Below are 16,862 nucleotides of genomic sequence, written 5' to 3'. Positions count from 1 at the left end.
TCACAATTTGTAAAAGTAAACCATTATAGGTCAAAGTATGGCCTTCAACACGGAGCCTTGGCTCACATCGAACAGCAAGCTATAAAGGGCCCCAAAAATGACTAGTGTAAAAACCATTCAAACAGGAAAACCAACGGTCTAATCTATATAAAAAAACGAGAAACACTTATGAACCACATCAACAAACAATAACCACTGAACACTCAAGAAATTATCCCAAATACGTCCTAAACTGACTCAATGAAATCCAAAATAAATGTACCAAGAAAAAAGTAGGAACATGTGCTCAATGACATGAAAGAAAACTGAAGAATTATATAATTACTTTAAAGGAAGATAACTGGAGGTATGTTTGTATTCTATAAAAACTCAAAGATGTATTGGGAAGGTAGTGTAAAATTGCAAATAGTTAAGAAGTCAAGTAAGTGGGAATGTTGAAGTTTCCTTTTACTTCATACTTGATTTACATGGCCTTAGACAGATAGATTTAAAATAAGATAGTTATATGTCACATGTACGTGATACTTGTATATTTTGTTTACATTTTGTATTGACAAATTTCTATCATTATAAATTGAGCTTATTTCTAGATCTTAATTATATAAATTCAGCATGTCTACCTAGTCAAAATTTATCAATTAGTTCTTGCAAAGTCAACAGATGATATGTTAATTAAACACACAGAAATTTGTGAATAAAATTATGAGCACATGCATTGCAAGTTTTATGAGAAAGTCAGTGTAATCTACCAATAAATAAAGTGTTCTCATTGATATCTCTAATTTGAATACTGTAAACCAATTAATTTTTGCGAGCAATTTATTTTCGTGACTTTCGAGGGTAGAAAAATAATGCGAATATAAATCGTCGTGAATATAAATCGTCGCGAAAATGTAAAACTTGGATCGTTCCTTATTTAACTACATGAAGCAAATTTGAAAATCACGAAATTAAATTGCCGTGAAATGGGCTAGTAAGGGCTAAACACGAAAAATAAAGTATCCGCTAAAATAAGTTGGTTTACAGTATACATGGTTCTCCCCTGGTGGCTTCCTCCACCAAAAAATTTGGCCATCATGATATAGCCAAGCGTACAGAAAGTAGCATTTAACAACAACAAACAATACATACTCTGACATTTCATACTGCTTTGCTTCTAATGTTTCTGCCAATACAGTTTCTATCTCCTCTATATGATCCCAGCTAACTCTCAAATGCCAGGCAACATGCTTTATCAATGTCCTCATTCTCGAGTCATATCGCCCTAAAAAAGCAAATCAACATTAGAATTAAAACATTTGAAATACATTACATTCGGAAGTATTCCTTACAGCTTTATTATTGGGGTGTTCAGTCCTTACTAAGTTTAAACATATTTTACAAAGTGGTTGTTATTTGTTGCGGTATATTATATTTGTTTTTCCTTCATTTTTTTGTACATAAATCAGGCTGTTTGTCTTCCTGTTTGAATTGTTTTACATTTGTCATTTCAGGGCCTTTTATAACTGACTATGCGGTATGGGTTCTGCTCATTGTTGAAGGTCGTACTATGACATATATAGTTGTTAACTTCTATATGTCATTTGGTCTCTGGTGGAGATTTGTTTCATTGGCAATAATACCACATCATCTTATTTTTATATTCATGAGTCATATTTGTTTTCCATTTATTGTTTTTTACATAAATCAGCCTGTTATTTTTCTTGTTTGAATTGTTTTACATTTGTCATTTCAGGGCCTTTTATAGCTTGCTATGCGGTATGGGTTTAGCTAATTATTGAAGGCCGTACGGTGTACTATAGTTGCTTACCTTCTACATCATTTGGTAGCTTGTGGAAGGTTGTCTCATTGGAAATCATACCATATCTTCTTATTTTTATATTGAATCAGGATTTTTATTTGTTTTCTTTCAATCTTATATTATTAAAAATACCAAATGGTAAAACAACTAAAATACCAAACTCCAAGGAAAATTCAAAACAGAAAGTCCCTTATCAAATGGCAAAATTAAAAGCTCAAACACATCAAACGAATGGAAAACAACAGTCATATTCCTGACTTGGTACAGGCATTTTTTTATGTAGAAAAAGGGACAAATACAATATTTTTAGATTAAACATATTTTACATGTATTTGTTGAAAGCAAAAAAACGGGTCGGACACAACTAAAACGTACTTATTAAGTCTAGATCTTCTCCAAAATACTATTATTATAACAATACTATAATGGCTTGGGAGATAATCATAATAACATATCTAATAGGCAGCTTATTGAACTGGTACAAACCACTGAGTAGGGAGAAGGTTACCAGGTCAGTAACAACAGGTACACCACTGCCATTTAAACATGACTCAGTCAGAAGAATATCTGCATATGGTTTAGGATCATCAACACCTTCTCCATCTGTGATGGCTTTAACAGAGTCACGTGCCTGTTAGAAAAAAATAATAAAACTTTTGCCCACATAAAACAGGTAAATAGTATCAAACAAAAGACTTACAACTAGATAAACTTCATGTTTCGTGAATGACTGAACCTAGTCATGCTTTTTATAACTCTCCTTGATTTTGTTCATTTAGAAAAATTTCTTGATTTCAGATTTTTTGTCATTTTTTGTTCAAATCTATCCACAGTTTGTCAAGACATGAGCTGATTTAAAACATGCACTTGCCTGCACTGAAGATTACTAAATGTCCTTTTGAAGCTTTTTTCATAGAGCTCAGTTGCTGTCAATAATGCATTTGCGTGATCTCTTTTTGATTAATATCTTCCTTGTATTCATAATGAAGTGTACATTGTCTCCCCTGAGATGGTACATGTATAAATGTTGTTTTTTGGTTAGTGAGGATTCATTTCTATGTACAATGCTGTTAAAATACATTGTGTAAATAAACTGTCGACACAGAGATATGTCTGACCTTTATGTTTTTTTTAAATCATAATTGAATGTTGAAACTAAAATGGCAATACTTTAAACATGTGGGAAAATTTCAAATAATTCCTAATTAAAGGTCCTTCTAGCATTTTTAGCTTGAATTACCTTTCTATATTAATCACCATTGCTCTTATTCTAAATAAAATTTAGTACACTATCTCTCATTTGAAAAAAAACCTAAGACACATTCTTTTCGCATCTATGTTTTGATAAGAATATTTTATCATAAAGGTAAAAGCCCATTTCAACTGATTTTTAGTGTGTTGTTATGTTGCCAGAACACCATTGTCCATGGCCAGACTAGGGATGAGTTGAGGTTCTACAAACATGTAACCCAGCAACATTCCTAATGTGCCTGTCTCAAGTCAGGAGCCAGTTATTCAGTAGTTATTATCAGTTGCTGCCTGCCATATTTGTTTTTCATGTTTTTCGTTCACTGACTTTTAACATAAAGTAGGCTGTCTGTTACCTTGTTTGAATTGTTTCATACCGTGGCCTTTTATAGCTTATATTATATTGTACAGGTCTTGCTCATTGTTAAAGACTGTAGGGTAACTTTTAGTTATTTACATCCTCATCCTTTGGTCTCTGGTGGATTGTTGTCTCATTTACAATCATACAATGCCACCTTATTTTTATAAGGTTGTTTGTTTAAACAGGATAGTACCCCTTTTCAAAAGTCTTAACCGCCTCAGTGGTCTCGTAGTAGCGTGTTTGCCTCGAGTGCAATGGGCCATGGGATTGAACCCTGGTCAGGTCAAACCAAAGACTTTAATTGGTATTTGCTGCTTCTCCGCTAAGCAATAAGCACACGGCATTAAGGAGTAAGAGCAAAGAATGATTGGCTCAGAGTCAGAATAATGGTGTCGGGAAAGGTTACGTCTTTCTAAGGACTATTACCTTGTGAACTTGCACGTTAAAAATCTGGCTCAGCGTGTCAGTCTAGTACAAAGAAGGGTTAGTTATCATATTACATTAACATGTTAATGCATAATAATTTGCTGCTGGACGTAAAGCAGCCATCGATCATCATCATCAACAAAAGTCCTACATAGCAAAATCTGTGTAAATACTCAGTGATCTGGAAGGATTTTTTCTCTATGGGCCCAGCGCCACCCAAAAATAAATTCAATGGGCCATTTTTAGAGTTAATGGGCCATGTCAAATGAGTGGGCCATTCGTTTACAATAAAAAAAAAGTAAAAGAAAGTGTATATTTCAGCAAAGAGGTAGTGGTAGTAACCTGTATGATTCTAATTGATATCATGGATATTGTTCCTTGCGATTTTGTAATTTCAATTTCAATGAATATACAATAACAGAAATAATAGCAAGCTTACTTAAAAGATTATAATAAGAGAAAAATTCTCGTCTGTACTAGCCAAATTTCAGAAATTTAAAGTTGTTTATAAAAATTTATATCATGAATGATGGTTAATTACGTTTTTTAGGTAATCAGTTATACCGCATGTTGCTATTATTACCATAGGAAAACACCCGAGACGTCCCCAAAAAATATAGGTGCTCCTATCATTGGAGGGAACACTACACAGTTGTGTACACACACATGGCGACACGAAACATGATCGGAAATCCATTTGACCATATCTAAACGTTTCAAAACAAAGTGAAAAATATTGTGCGCCACGTGGGCGCTTACATTTGTCACTGTGTGCACCATTTCTGGTCGATAACCACAATTGGCGCATGGCGCATGTCCTTCCCGATCACTGAATACTTACTTGTGATGGTAACTGTAAATGAACCAAGATAGATTCTATGGCAGCCTTCTTGAATTCTCTGAAAAGTAAATGACAACTTCATAATAATATGTTGTCACTAGCAATAAACATGATAAAGGAGAATGTCAACACCATGCTAATATTATACCCAAACAAACAAAATAGAAAAGTGATGTTAATTTGTTGTATGCCAATATAAACAATTTAAATACATGTGTAAATTAAAAAAATTTCTATTTGATTATAATAGCTCAATTCATTGTATGATTTTGTTTTTGACACTACAATAAGAAAATAATCTCCAGTTAAAAAAATTGCGATATTTATCACTAAAATAATAAGACAAAATTACTCAAAATCTTCCTAATTTAAACTCATACATTTGTCATAAATTCTTAGCTGTATTGTAGAGTACAATCATTGCTGAAAAAGATATTCACACAGGTTTCTTCTGAAATTTTGATCATCATTATTCAAACATTATTATCACACAGCCATGTACATACAAATAAATTGACATGATACATGTACAGGGATCACAACATTATCAAGGGTGGAGCTCATAAAAATAGTTAGTATATTTTGTTGAAAAGATATTTATAATTTCAATTTGAATACCTTTTGCGATACTCTCAAATACATATATATGTGTGTACAAAAATGAATGTATCAAAACTCAAACCAATTCTAAACCCAATAATAGTCTTTCAACATATTAAGCAATCTAATTAAAATTAGTTCTCCGCACTTGCTCCTCATTTTCGTTCGGTTGTTTATATGTCGCACGTGGGAAAATGAGGAGCAAGTGCGGAGAACTAATTTTAATTAGATTGCATATTATACTGATGAAGAATTTTTTTCCAAACTTATCTCATAATCTAATAAAATGCTCCGCAGGGCGCAGCTTGATACAACCGCAGAGGTCGAACCCTGAACAGTTGGGGCAAGTATGGACACAACATTCAAGCTTGATACAGCTTTGCATTTGGATTGTGATTAAATATTTGACACAGCATAGGTTTCTGACACAGAATGAATGTGGTCTAAGAACTTAAAAATTTTAAATTGGACATTCACCTATTATGGTCCAATATCCAAAATCTAAATACATGGTTAGATTCAGCATATCAAAGAACCCCAAGAATTCAATTTTTGATGAAATCAAACAAAGTTTTATTTTGGACCCTTTTGACCTCAATGTGGACAAAGTTGATAACGGGGCCCAAAAATCAAAAATCTAAATACATGGTTAGATTCAGCATATCAAAGAACCCCATATATTCAATTTTTGTTGAAATCAAACAAAGTTTAATTTTGGACCCCGATTTGGACCAACTTGAAAACTGGGCCCATAATCAAAAATCTAAATACATGTTTAGATTCAGCATATCAAAGAACCCTAAAAATTCAATTTTTGTTAAAATCAAACTAAGTTTAATTTTGGACCCTTTGGACCTTAATGTAGACCAATTTGAAAACGGAACCAAAAATTAAGAATCTAAATACACGGTTAGAATCGGCATATCAAAGAACCCCAATAATTCAATTTTTGATGAAATCAAACAAAGTTTAATTTTGGACCCTTTGGACCTCAATGTGGACCAATTTAAAAAGGGGCCCAAAATCCAAAAACTAAATACACGGTTAGATTCAGCATATTAAAGAACCCCAAGAATTCAAGAATAAAACCCCATTGAAATTGGTCAAGAAATAAGCAATTTATACGAAGTATCTTCTTTTGCACAATACTGTGCAATTAAATATTTCTTGCTATTGCGCAATACTGTACTATTGACAATTTCTTGCTATTGCGCAATATTGTGCTATTGGATATTTCTTGCTATTGTGCAATACTGTGCAATTGAAGATTTCTTGCTATTGCGCAAAACTGTGCAATTGAAGATTTCTTGCTATTGTGCAATACTGTGCAATTGAAAATTTCTTGCTATTGCACAATACTTATTATATAATAATTTACACATCCTGTTTGGTGTGTATTTCCTACCATATCATTATTATTTGCTTTTAAATATAAATCATGGAAAATTTTAAAAGAAAAAAAAAGGAAAAAAAGAAAAAAAAGGAAAAAAAAAAAATCCCCCCCAAATTTTTTGAACCCCCTTATGATTCATCACTCCCAAACTCAATCCCAGCCTTCCCATTGTGGTATGGTACCTTGCAGTACAATTTCAGAGAGATCCATACACTTGAACACAAGTTATTGTCAGGAAACTAGAAAAATGTGTTTTTTGCCCCTTTTTGGCCCCTAATTCCTAAAATATTGAGGCAATTACCCCCATCATCAATCCAAGCCTTCCCTTTGTGGTATGGTACCTTGCAGTACAATTTCAGAGAGATCCATACACTTGAACACAAGTTATTGTCTGGAAACTAGAAAAATGCTTATTTTTGGCCCCCAATTCCTAAACGTTAGAGTGAGAGTGCGACAACCAATGTGTCTTCGGACGACGCCGGACGACGCCAGACAACGACGACGACGACGCCAACGTCATACCAATATACGACCACAAAAATTTTTTTGCGGTCGTATAAAAATCTAACATGTTTAAGATTAACATGAATAATGCAAAGAAACATAGTGGTGCTGGAAATCCAAGAATGGGGCTAAAAATTCAAGGGTAGAAGAGCACCACCCTTAAGGAACCTGTGGTCATCTGTGATGTACAAAATGTATGTACATGTATTACTAAGAAGTGAAATTACCATACATTGTCTTTGTCTAATGAGAACAATTTTTTTGTGTACAATGCTTGGAAATACAGTTGATCTTAAGAAAATAATGTGGGTATAAATCATTCATTCTAAGGGAACATGCAACCATTTAACTTTGACGGGGGATATGTTTTTTTTTACATTCTGAAATTTAATCATGTTAATGGCAAAAACTCTCATTCAGAAATTTTTTGTTTTTCTTCTCCCTGATCAAAATGTTTGTTTCTTCAACATGTTGCTTCAATCTATAACATTTTGTCTTAATCATATTGAATCACTAGTACGAAATTATTGTTGATTATTCTGCTCCTTGTGGGTGCTGTGATTAGCAATAACATATTTGTTTGTTTGTGTGTTTGTTCAAAGTTGGGAATCAGGATATTTGTTTAGGAAAAAAACATAACATAGTTAAATGGTTGTTCCCTAAAGATAAAGCCCCCCCTTGTGATTACAGTCTAATATCTTCTTTTCTACCTGTTCCAGTCATCATTAAACAGCTGAAGTAGTGAGACTCCACAAAGACATGAATAGGAGAATGTTCCCACATCTGTCAGTTTACTTGGAAGGCTGACAGCTTCCTATTAAATAAGAAATAAATATGTATGTACAAAATGGAAATAATAATAGTTATTGATAAACAGGGAAATTGCCACTATTGAAGAGGGCAAATCAGGAATCAGGATGACCTTTAACTTTGGGATGTTGCCATGGTTACAATCAAGACAATGCATTAAATAAACTCACTGTACACACAAAGTGTTTCAGTTAAAAATATCTCATGCTGTCATTGAGTGAATCTTTTTTAAAGATATTATATATGCATCAAGCATGTTAAGAGAGTTTTGATTCTCTGTAAGTGTTTATACATAATTTATTCCCACAATATCTGATTTGCTGATTTGATTAGAGCTTGACATTTTGTTTGTTGAAGAGACAGTATGTTGACATGTCTTTTGGTTATTTTTGTTGTTGGGTGCTGTCTAGCTGATGAGTGATGTATATTCCACATCTCCATTTATTCATAAAATGCATATGCTTTATAGTAAATGTATATATAGTTGGAGCAAACCTACATGTTGTAGCTAGGTTACAGAAAGAGAAAATATTCCTCAACTGGGATTGTGAAAAAAATACATTCTTAAAAAAAAAACCCTGATACACTGTATCAGAAGTCTTGACAATTTCATACATCATGTACATCTAATGTAGATTTATTCTACATAGTCATAAATTTCCTTAATGTAAACGATTACTTTCTGATATAATAATAAATTATATTTGGCCTAAATTAATATATTGTTTGTTTCCCCAATCCCGACCCTGCCAAGCAGGTGTGGGTAGGTAGGTAGGGAAATAATTTTATTTTTCCAAAAAGCTTGAACATTATCGGAAATCGGAAATGAATAAAATAATATTTGACTAAGTTTTGACAATAAAATTTTATGAGTAGGACCATTTTTGCAGGGTCGGTCGGGATTGGGGAAACAAACAATATTTTATTTTAGGCCTTTTCTGTTCATTTTAAGTCCCTTAAACCTCTTGAAGCAATACTGAAAACATTTTTGATTTATTTTACAAATAACAAACATATGTTATTGCAGATTTAGAAAATTTAAGGAATAAAGAGTAGACAACTCATGAAAGTATCTGTAATAACACACACAAATTATTTTCTGTAATAACCCTATAGATTTATATCTCTGACAGTACACTGTATCAGTAGTCTTGACAATTTCATACATCTAATGTAGATTTATTCTACATAGTCATAAATTTCATTAATGTAAACGATTACTTTCTGATATGATTTATATTTTCTGTTTATTTTTAAGTCCCTATAAAACCTCTTGAAGCAATACTGCAATAAAATCCAGCACAACCTTTAAATTTCAATGAACCAAAAATCAGCTCTAGTTCTGCAGTCATTACAGAATAATTAATAACTTAAGTTACAGTATCATATCTATAGTTATCGATAATATACAATAATTTAGAAAGACGCAATGATGGGCATGAGTATAGCACTGTAAATTGCTCTGCCTGGCCACATATGCTTTTGAGACGTTTCAGCCATGAATCAGTTTGGCCATATATATGTGGTTTCGACCATATACCAGTTTGGCTTTGGTCATTTTGGTCCATTATACATTTTTTCTTAATGTCTAACAATGCACATCTTCTTAAATGGTGTTTGCAACACTTGAATTACAGGAATATATTTTATATTATATATCATGTATATGTCCTCAATAACATACTTAATGAGAGATCGTCATATTTAATTTGTTGCATACTCTTGATGATTTACATTAAATCCTGAAAGCTACTAACAAGGAAAATTATTTCTACATTGAAATGTGAACATGAAAAACATTGAAAATACATGTATATAGTTTATGTTATTCATCACACTTCAGCGTTACCACCAAAGCACTTCAGCGCAACCAGTTTCAACAAGATAGCGTCACAATGCCACTTATACATGTAATCTCACGTCAGTGTGATCAAAAACGCATTTCAACATCAAACTTGATCATTTGAAAACAAGACTGTCGCCTTTTTGTTTTGTTTTAAAATGTTAAAAGAAAACAGAGAAATAAAAAGAAATAAAAAGAAAACAAATTTGTGGAATTCTGTGGACCTACATTTGTAATTGCAAATGTATTTCATCGATGCTTTTTGTCTAGATAATATTGAAAATAGAAGATGTGATATGATTGCCAATGAGACAACTCTCCACCAGAAACCAAATATTTGTCCATTGCTGACTTTTTTTTTATCTTCACATGCAGTTCAACAAGTTTAAATGCCTCACACTGGACACATGGAAATAATTACAAGGCGGAATATCAAAGGAATCAGTCTATGATTTTAGCATGTTTTATGACAGTGAATGTATGCATAAGCATGTGCTCAGCTTGGGACTGAAGCACTCTTTAAGATCAGTCAGGCCACACTTAAAATACTTTGGTTTGCCCGAACCCTACCTAAAGATAGAGACATTGTGTAGGTAGGTAGGCATTTTTTTTCCCTTTTTCAGCAAAGAGAAATTGAAGTGTCAGATGTTTTATTCTTCATGCCTATCTGATTAAAAAAACCTTTTTCATATCAGGACAATTAAAGATTTTGAGTAGGCAGATATTTTCTGGGTAGGTAGGGTTAGGGCAAACAAACATATTCTTTTTCATGGCCTCATTATTCTTTTTGAAAGTGACCAATTTGTAACAACTTCAAAGTTAAACATTTTGTACTTATTATCACAGCAATTATAAAAAAAATTTTTGGAATGGATGTGTTGTCTGCAATCAATAGAACTCCTAATTAACAACAATGATTAACCTTCAAATAATACTTACATTAAAGACAACTATTATTATAAGTAAATAGATGTACACATAATTACTCTTTTTTAATAAAACATCATTACTAAAAGTGTAATAAAGTTATTTTCTAAAGTTATAATTTCAGGTAAACATGGTAAATAAATGAAGGTATAAACAACAAAATCTCTTTTAACATAAAATAAAAGCATGGCTGAAACGACATTTATTACATGGCTAAAACGTCCAATGCTGAATTGACCAAGGCCGAACTGGCTCCTTTGCTGAAACGTCTTCTTTCAGCCACATATTACAATGATAATAAATTGCTTCGCCGAGCACAGCTGGATAAGACCGCAGAGGTCCAACCCTGAACAGTTGGGGCAAAAATGGACGCAATATTCGCGCTTGATACAGGTCTGAATTTGGATTGTTATTAAATATTTGACACATAAAAGGTTTCTGACACAGAATAACTGTAGTCAAAGACTTAGAATTGGTTATATGATTTGAATTTATATTCAATTTTTGGCTTTTGTGCAATACGCTTTGCTGTTGCGAATTGACCACCCACAAAAAAAAATAAAAAATTTACCCCCCTTTTTATTTTGCTTTTCAGCAATACACTATGCTGTTGTGTATTAACCCCCCCCCCCCCCCCCCCCACACACTTTTTTTTTGCAAAAAAAATAATATTTGAAGAATTTTTCTTTTTAATTTCTAAAATCTGAAATGAGAAAAAATTGACCCCCCCCCCCCTTTTTTCCCTCAAGATATGGTCATAATCTCAATTCAAATTTCCAATGGAGTTTGCAACCATAATTACCCATTTAAATTTACCATAGTGCTAATTATATAACTTAATCTATTTTATAATAGAATTTAAAATATGGTGTCAAATCTTTTATATGGATTTTTTGGTAAAAAAAAAAGATTTAACATTTACTGTTCTTCCTTTATAAATATGCATTTCTTAGCAAATCCTAACCATCCCTTTGTGGTATGGAAACTTGTGGTATAATTTCAGAGAGATCCATACACCGTTCCACAAGTTATTGTCTGGAAACTAGAAAAATGCTTATTTTTGGCCCCTTTTTGGCCCCTAATTCCTTAACTGTTGGTACCATAACCCCCAAAATCAATCCCAACCTTCCTTTTGTGGTATTGAACCTTATGGTAAAATTTCATAGAGATCCATTCACTTAAACTAAAGTTATTGTGTGAAAACCAATGTGTCTTCGGACGACGACTCCAACGTCATACCAATATACGACCACAAAAAATGCAAAAAATTTTGTGGTCATATAAAAATAAAGAATAGAGATATATTTACACTCTAAGGTATTTAGTAGCCCAAATAATAATCTCTGTCAAAGTCCAGATGAACAAAAAAGTCTTCAGTGTTATATGGCATTGTCATGATTGTAGGACAGCGTCACAACAAAAAATTAAAATAGCCTTTCAAGATATCATGATTATTTGGACTAGGTATTTAGATCATTATTTGCTACAAATTACCCTAGATCTATCACTGAATCACCTTCTGGCGTCATGCAACAATCAATGTTTAAATATGACGTCAAATGTTTGAAATGGGGTTCCAAGTTATCTTTCTAAGGTTTGACTTTTTTAAGGATAATGTACCCTTTTGTTGTTTCAATGCTAAACAAATGAATTTTATAAAAAAAATCCCCAGACCTTCCCATTGTAGTCCTACACCTATTTTTGACAATTTGGTGCTTAATAGATAGAGGATTATTGCATGCAGTGCTAGCAATAAATTCCCTAAAACAATTATATAAATAAAGATATTGATTAAAACAATTATTAAAATTGACTTAAATTCAAGTACACCTTCTAGGGTGCACTCAACTTAAGTGACTCTCAGCACAAGGTTTTGGGGATTGTTTAGGATTTTTTTAAGACAATAAACGCTAGCACATCATGGACAGACAAGTGTTTAATCTATGTTTACAATTTTATAATGAAAATCTCTGTACTATTACAAAGTCTGTGGTTTTAAAAAAAAATCTTGGCCTCATTTATCACCAAATCCTTATCCGCAATTTAGGGTTCTTTATAACCATTTTAATCAACTAGACCATGATCCTTCTTTATCTATGAAAGTACGCATCATTGGGAAAATTAATCACCACACCAATAGCCCTATACTAAGTACTCCTTTCTGAAAAGATAGAGAAAATTACTGGATAAGGGAGCTAGGTACTGCAATGCCATATGGTTACAATGATAAAATCAAAGGAGTAGGAAATTTGTCAAGTCCAGCCTGGAGTGATGTAAATGTAATGAGCTTATTTAATATTACTTTAAGACACCAGCGTAGTCATGGGCAAAAACATTTAATACCATCGGCCCAATGTAAAAAAGTCTTCCAAATCTAGATCACCCTCTGGGTTACACTACATTAGAACTATTCTTTTTTCACTGTCTGCTAATTTTCTAAAATGTTTGAGAGATTATGCACTTGACAATGGATGAATAAATACATTTTCTCCAATATACAGACTGGTCAGTATAATTTGTGATGTAGCTCTTTTCTGTCTTTCTAAATCAGTCAGATTGGAACCTTTACATGATGAAAAGAGGAAATTCCTTCTAGTTAAGTTTTTTAATAGAGGAGTTGATGCAGTAAACATCAGCAATGTTTTTCATCACAAAGAGGTAACATCTAAAATTCCACTTTATTCTCAAAATCAAAACCATTGCACCTACAGTATTATACTATAAGCAAGCATTGCAGGAACTTAATTTAGAAGAATACTTAAAAAACCCTCTGACATGTGACTGTTACCAATAGCCTTATATTTACCGGACCCTCTGGCTATGTTTTTACATGATTACTGGGGATCTAAACATAATTCATCATGAACATCTCTGAAAGGTGATATCTCATGGTACTAAGTTCAGAGAATCCCAACACATAAATTGGAACCATCACTTCAAAATAATTATGGATTCCATTGAGGACTACACCAGAGCATGGGCTAAACGAGAAGAAGTTGAACTGGACACTTCGTCAGAATGGGTAAAAACAATCAAGTCTCTGATAAAATGTTGAATTTATAAGTTGAAATACTGTGTGAATGATCTACCAAAGTCCATTTTCAGAGACAAAGAAGCTGTGAAATGTCTATCATCTCTTCATAATAAATATGTTGTTGTTCCTGCGGACAAAGATTCAATTGTCTTTGTATGTAAACATGATAAATCGTACTACTACGGATGTATTGTAAAAGAATTAGGAATAAATGAGCACTCAGGTAATCCAACATACAAAAACATATTATTTGACAAGGATGAGATTTTGGCGAATCATAAGTCCTTCATGGCTTCAATGAACATAACATTGAACAGTAAATCTGAGAACTTTCCTTGTTTGTATTGGATACCTAAGCTTCACAAAATTCCATACAAACAACAGTACATTGCCGGCTAATCTGCATGTTCTACAACAGTCAAAGCTATAACTCTTCAGGGTTATTAGAGAAAAAAAAAGTTCATTTGTTATTGTGGACAAAAAAATCAAAGAACTGTGATAACATATGTATGTTACATGTTTCAAAGGGCCAATATATACATCATTTGTTTTGTTAAAATGTATACAAGTTCTATTGATATTATTCATGTTATTATTGTCTTTATGTAAACTAAACTATAGAAAGATATAACAGTTCATAGTTTGCCAATCATGCATAGTACACCTATGTCCTATGTTATTACAGAAAAATATGCCTGTAATAACTAAAGGATGTTATTACAGGTTCTCTGCATCACTTCAAAGCCTTTGCTCAGACATAAATCATGCTTAATCACAATCATCAATGTATTTTAATTTATTGTAAGAAAATAATGATCAAGGCATGTAATGAGGTTCTGCGCAAGCTTCCCAGTAATTCCCAAGTGTCTCATATAATAAGTTACATGCCTTTAATAAGTTATAACTAAGCCTTGTTATTACAGCTAAGTTTATCCCTTAAAAGCCTTGTCTCATTGACTTACCATGGTTGAAGAAAAATGTATTAATGTAATTCGAAAATTAGTAATCAAGGCCATGTATTTAGCTTCTGCACAAAGTTTCAAAAATTCTCAAGTGCCCACTAAAAATTAAAATATTTATGATTTATTTAACAAATAACAAACATTTGTTATTACAGATTTAGAAAATTTATGGAATAAGGGTAGACAACTCATGAAAGTATCTGTAATAACACATGTATGATATTTTCTCTAATAACCCTATAGAGTTATATCCCTGACTGTACAAAGGAATTGTCCATTACATTGACAAATATTCTATCCGCGGTGAAAGAGGGTCTTCAGATATACTGTGAAACTGTTTACTCGCGTAGTGGTATTAACCATATGTGGATTCTAAAAAACTCTAAAGAACTTCTGGATAATTTCAAATCTTGATCTTTCTCTGAAATTAATTCCATCAAAACTTTTGATTTTTCAACCCTGTATACCACCATTCCCTATGTGAAATTGAAAAATCGTCTAAAAGAAATAATCCACAAAAATAACTTTTCAATATAAAAATGGTAGCATACCCTATAAATTCATTACTTTGGGATTCCATAAGTCATATTTTGTTAATAGTGAACAAAAAGGTAAAACATGCTACACCGAGGAACAACTGATCAGTATGCTGGAGTTGCTTATTGACAACATAACTGTTGAATTTGGAGGTAGACTTTTTCCACAAATTGTCGGCATTCCTATGGGAACGAACTGTGCACCTATCCTTGCTGACCTCTTCTTATTTTCATATGAGTCAGAGTTCCTTCAGACACTTGTCAAAAACAAGAAGATCAAAGAAGCCAGATCATTTAATTTCACATTCATATATATTGATGATGTTCTATTGTAAAGCAAAATTCTATCCGGATGAAATATCATCTGGGGGAAAAAATGTTACAGAAGTTGTTAATTTTTTATCCGGAGGAAAATATTTCACTGTGATATATTATCCATTGCCGTGAAATTCTATCTGGGAAGTTAAAATATTGAATAATCAATAAAAAAAAATTAATCTTTGCAAATACTATGTATTAATAATAGTGTATTTGAATATAAGCTAAATTAGTAAATAAAAAACCAAATAAATGTATTATAATGGGAAATAATTTCACAGATTATAATTGAAAATAATATCCTGAAATATTAAAGTAAATATCATTCTTTTAAAAGACAAATATCATGAAACATACGAAACAAAACCAGAAGTAATTTCACAGATCTTAATTGTAAAATAATATCATGATCAATTTAATATATAAAATAAGGTAAATGAAATACAGGTAAAAGTGAGTTGTTTTCAGATCTCAGTACAAATTAAAAAGTAAGTAGAAATATATTTTTTTTTAAATCATGTTTTAAGTCATCTTTTTATATAAATTAATATAAAAAATTAAGAATAAAGGAAAAATTTCACTATGAAATAGATTCTAGTCTCTGGATTGTAATATCTGTAAAATATAAATGGCTCATAATTACCTCCCTTTGATTGATAAATTATGCAAATATGTTCTACCTTGGTGAAACATTTATAATTATGGTCAGGTATATATTGATTGCGAGTACCTTACATAGTAGACAGTACGACTCTATTTCACAAGGTTCTGTGAAATATAGAACAGAAAATATATACTGGTAAATACTATCCGCATAAGACAGATAGAATTTCACTCCTCTGGATAAAATCTACCTGTGAAATACCATGTCTGGAAAAAAATTTCTGTGACAAATTATCCCCAGGATAAAATATCACAGAGGAAGAAATAAACCGTTAAACTATGCTTTGTCTATATGCCATTTTGTTTTTCTTTGTGGACAATATTTGTTTGTTTTAATAGTGATTATGATTATAACACAATGTTGACTGCTGTACCCCTATTTTTGACATTTTTATCTATAATGTCTGTTTGTTTTGTTCACACATTGTTGTCAATATAATGGACTGTCATACAAGTCAGAGGTTTACATGTACAAATGTACCTAGCTATAAAACCAGGTTTAATCCACCATTTTCTACATAAGGAAATCAGTCTTCACGATAAACTTTTGAATCCACAAGCCTGAAGCTCAATTTTACGATAATTTTAGTTGGAT

At 32.1% G+C, this 16,862-nt stretch overlaps 1 protein-coding gene across 1 annotated transcript in view; it reads right to left on the bottom strand.

The window, feature by feature from the left end:
• The window catches only part of LOC127736369 (transmembrane and coiled-coil domain-containing protein 4-like), a 38,809-nt gene that overhangs the window by 21,268 nt on the left and 679 nt on the right, over positions 1-16,862 (bottom strand). Inside the window, exons 2-5 of the mRNA XM_052246878.1 lie at positions 7,885-7,988; positions 4,678-4,735; positions 2,288-2,432; positions 1,132-1,264 (exon numbers count right to left, since the gene is read on the bottom strand). Coding sequence (XP_052102838.1) covers positions 1,132-1,264; positions 2,288-2,432; positions 4,678-4,735; positions 7,885-7,988 — 440 coding nt within the window. The remainder of the gene's footprint in view (positions 1-1,131; positions 1,265-2,287; positions 2,433-4,677; positions 4,736-7,884; positions 7,989-16,862) is intronic.

This window comes from Mytilus californianus, unplaced genomic scaffold (genome assembly GCF_021869535.1).
Source record: "Mytilus californianus isolate M0D057914Y unplaced genomic scaffold, xbMytCali1.0.p SCAF_30, whole genome shotgun sequence".
Classification (NCBI taxonomy): domain Eukaryota; kingdom Metazoa; phylum Mollusca; class Bivalvia; order Mytilida; family Mytilidae; genus Mytilus; species Mytilus californianus.
Note: the sequence above shows the minus strand (reverse complement) of the source record. Positions and strands in the feature narration are given on the sequence as shown.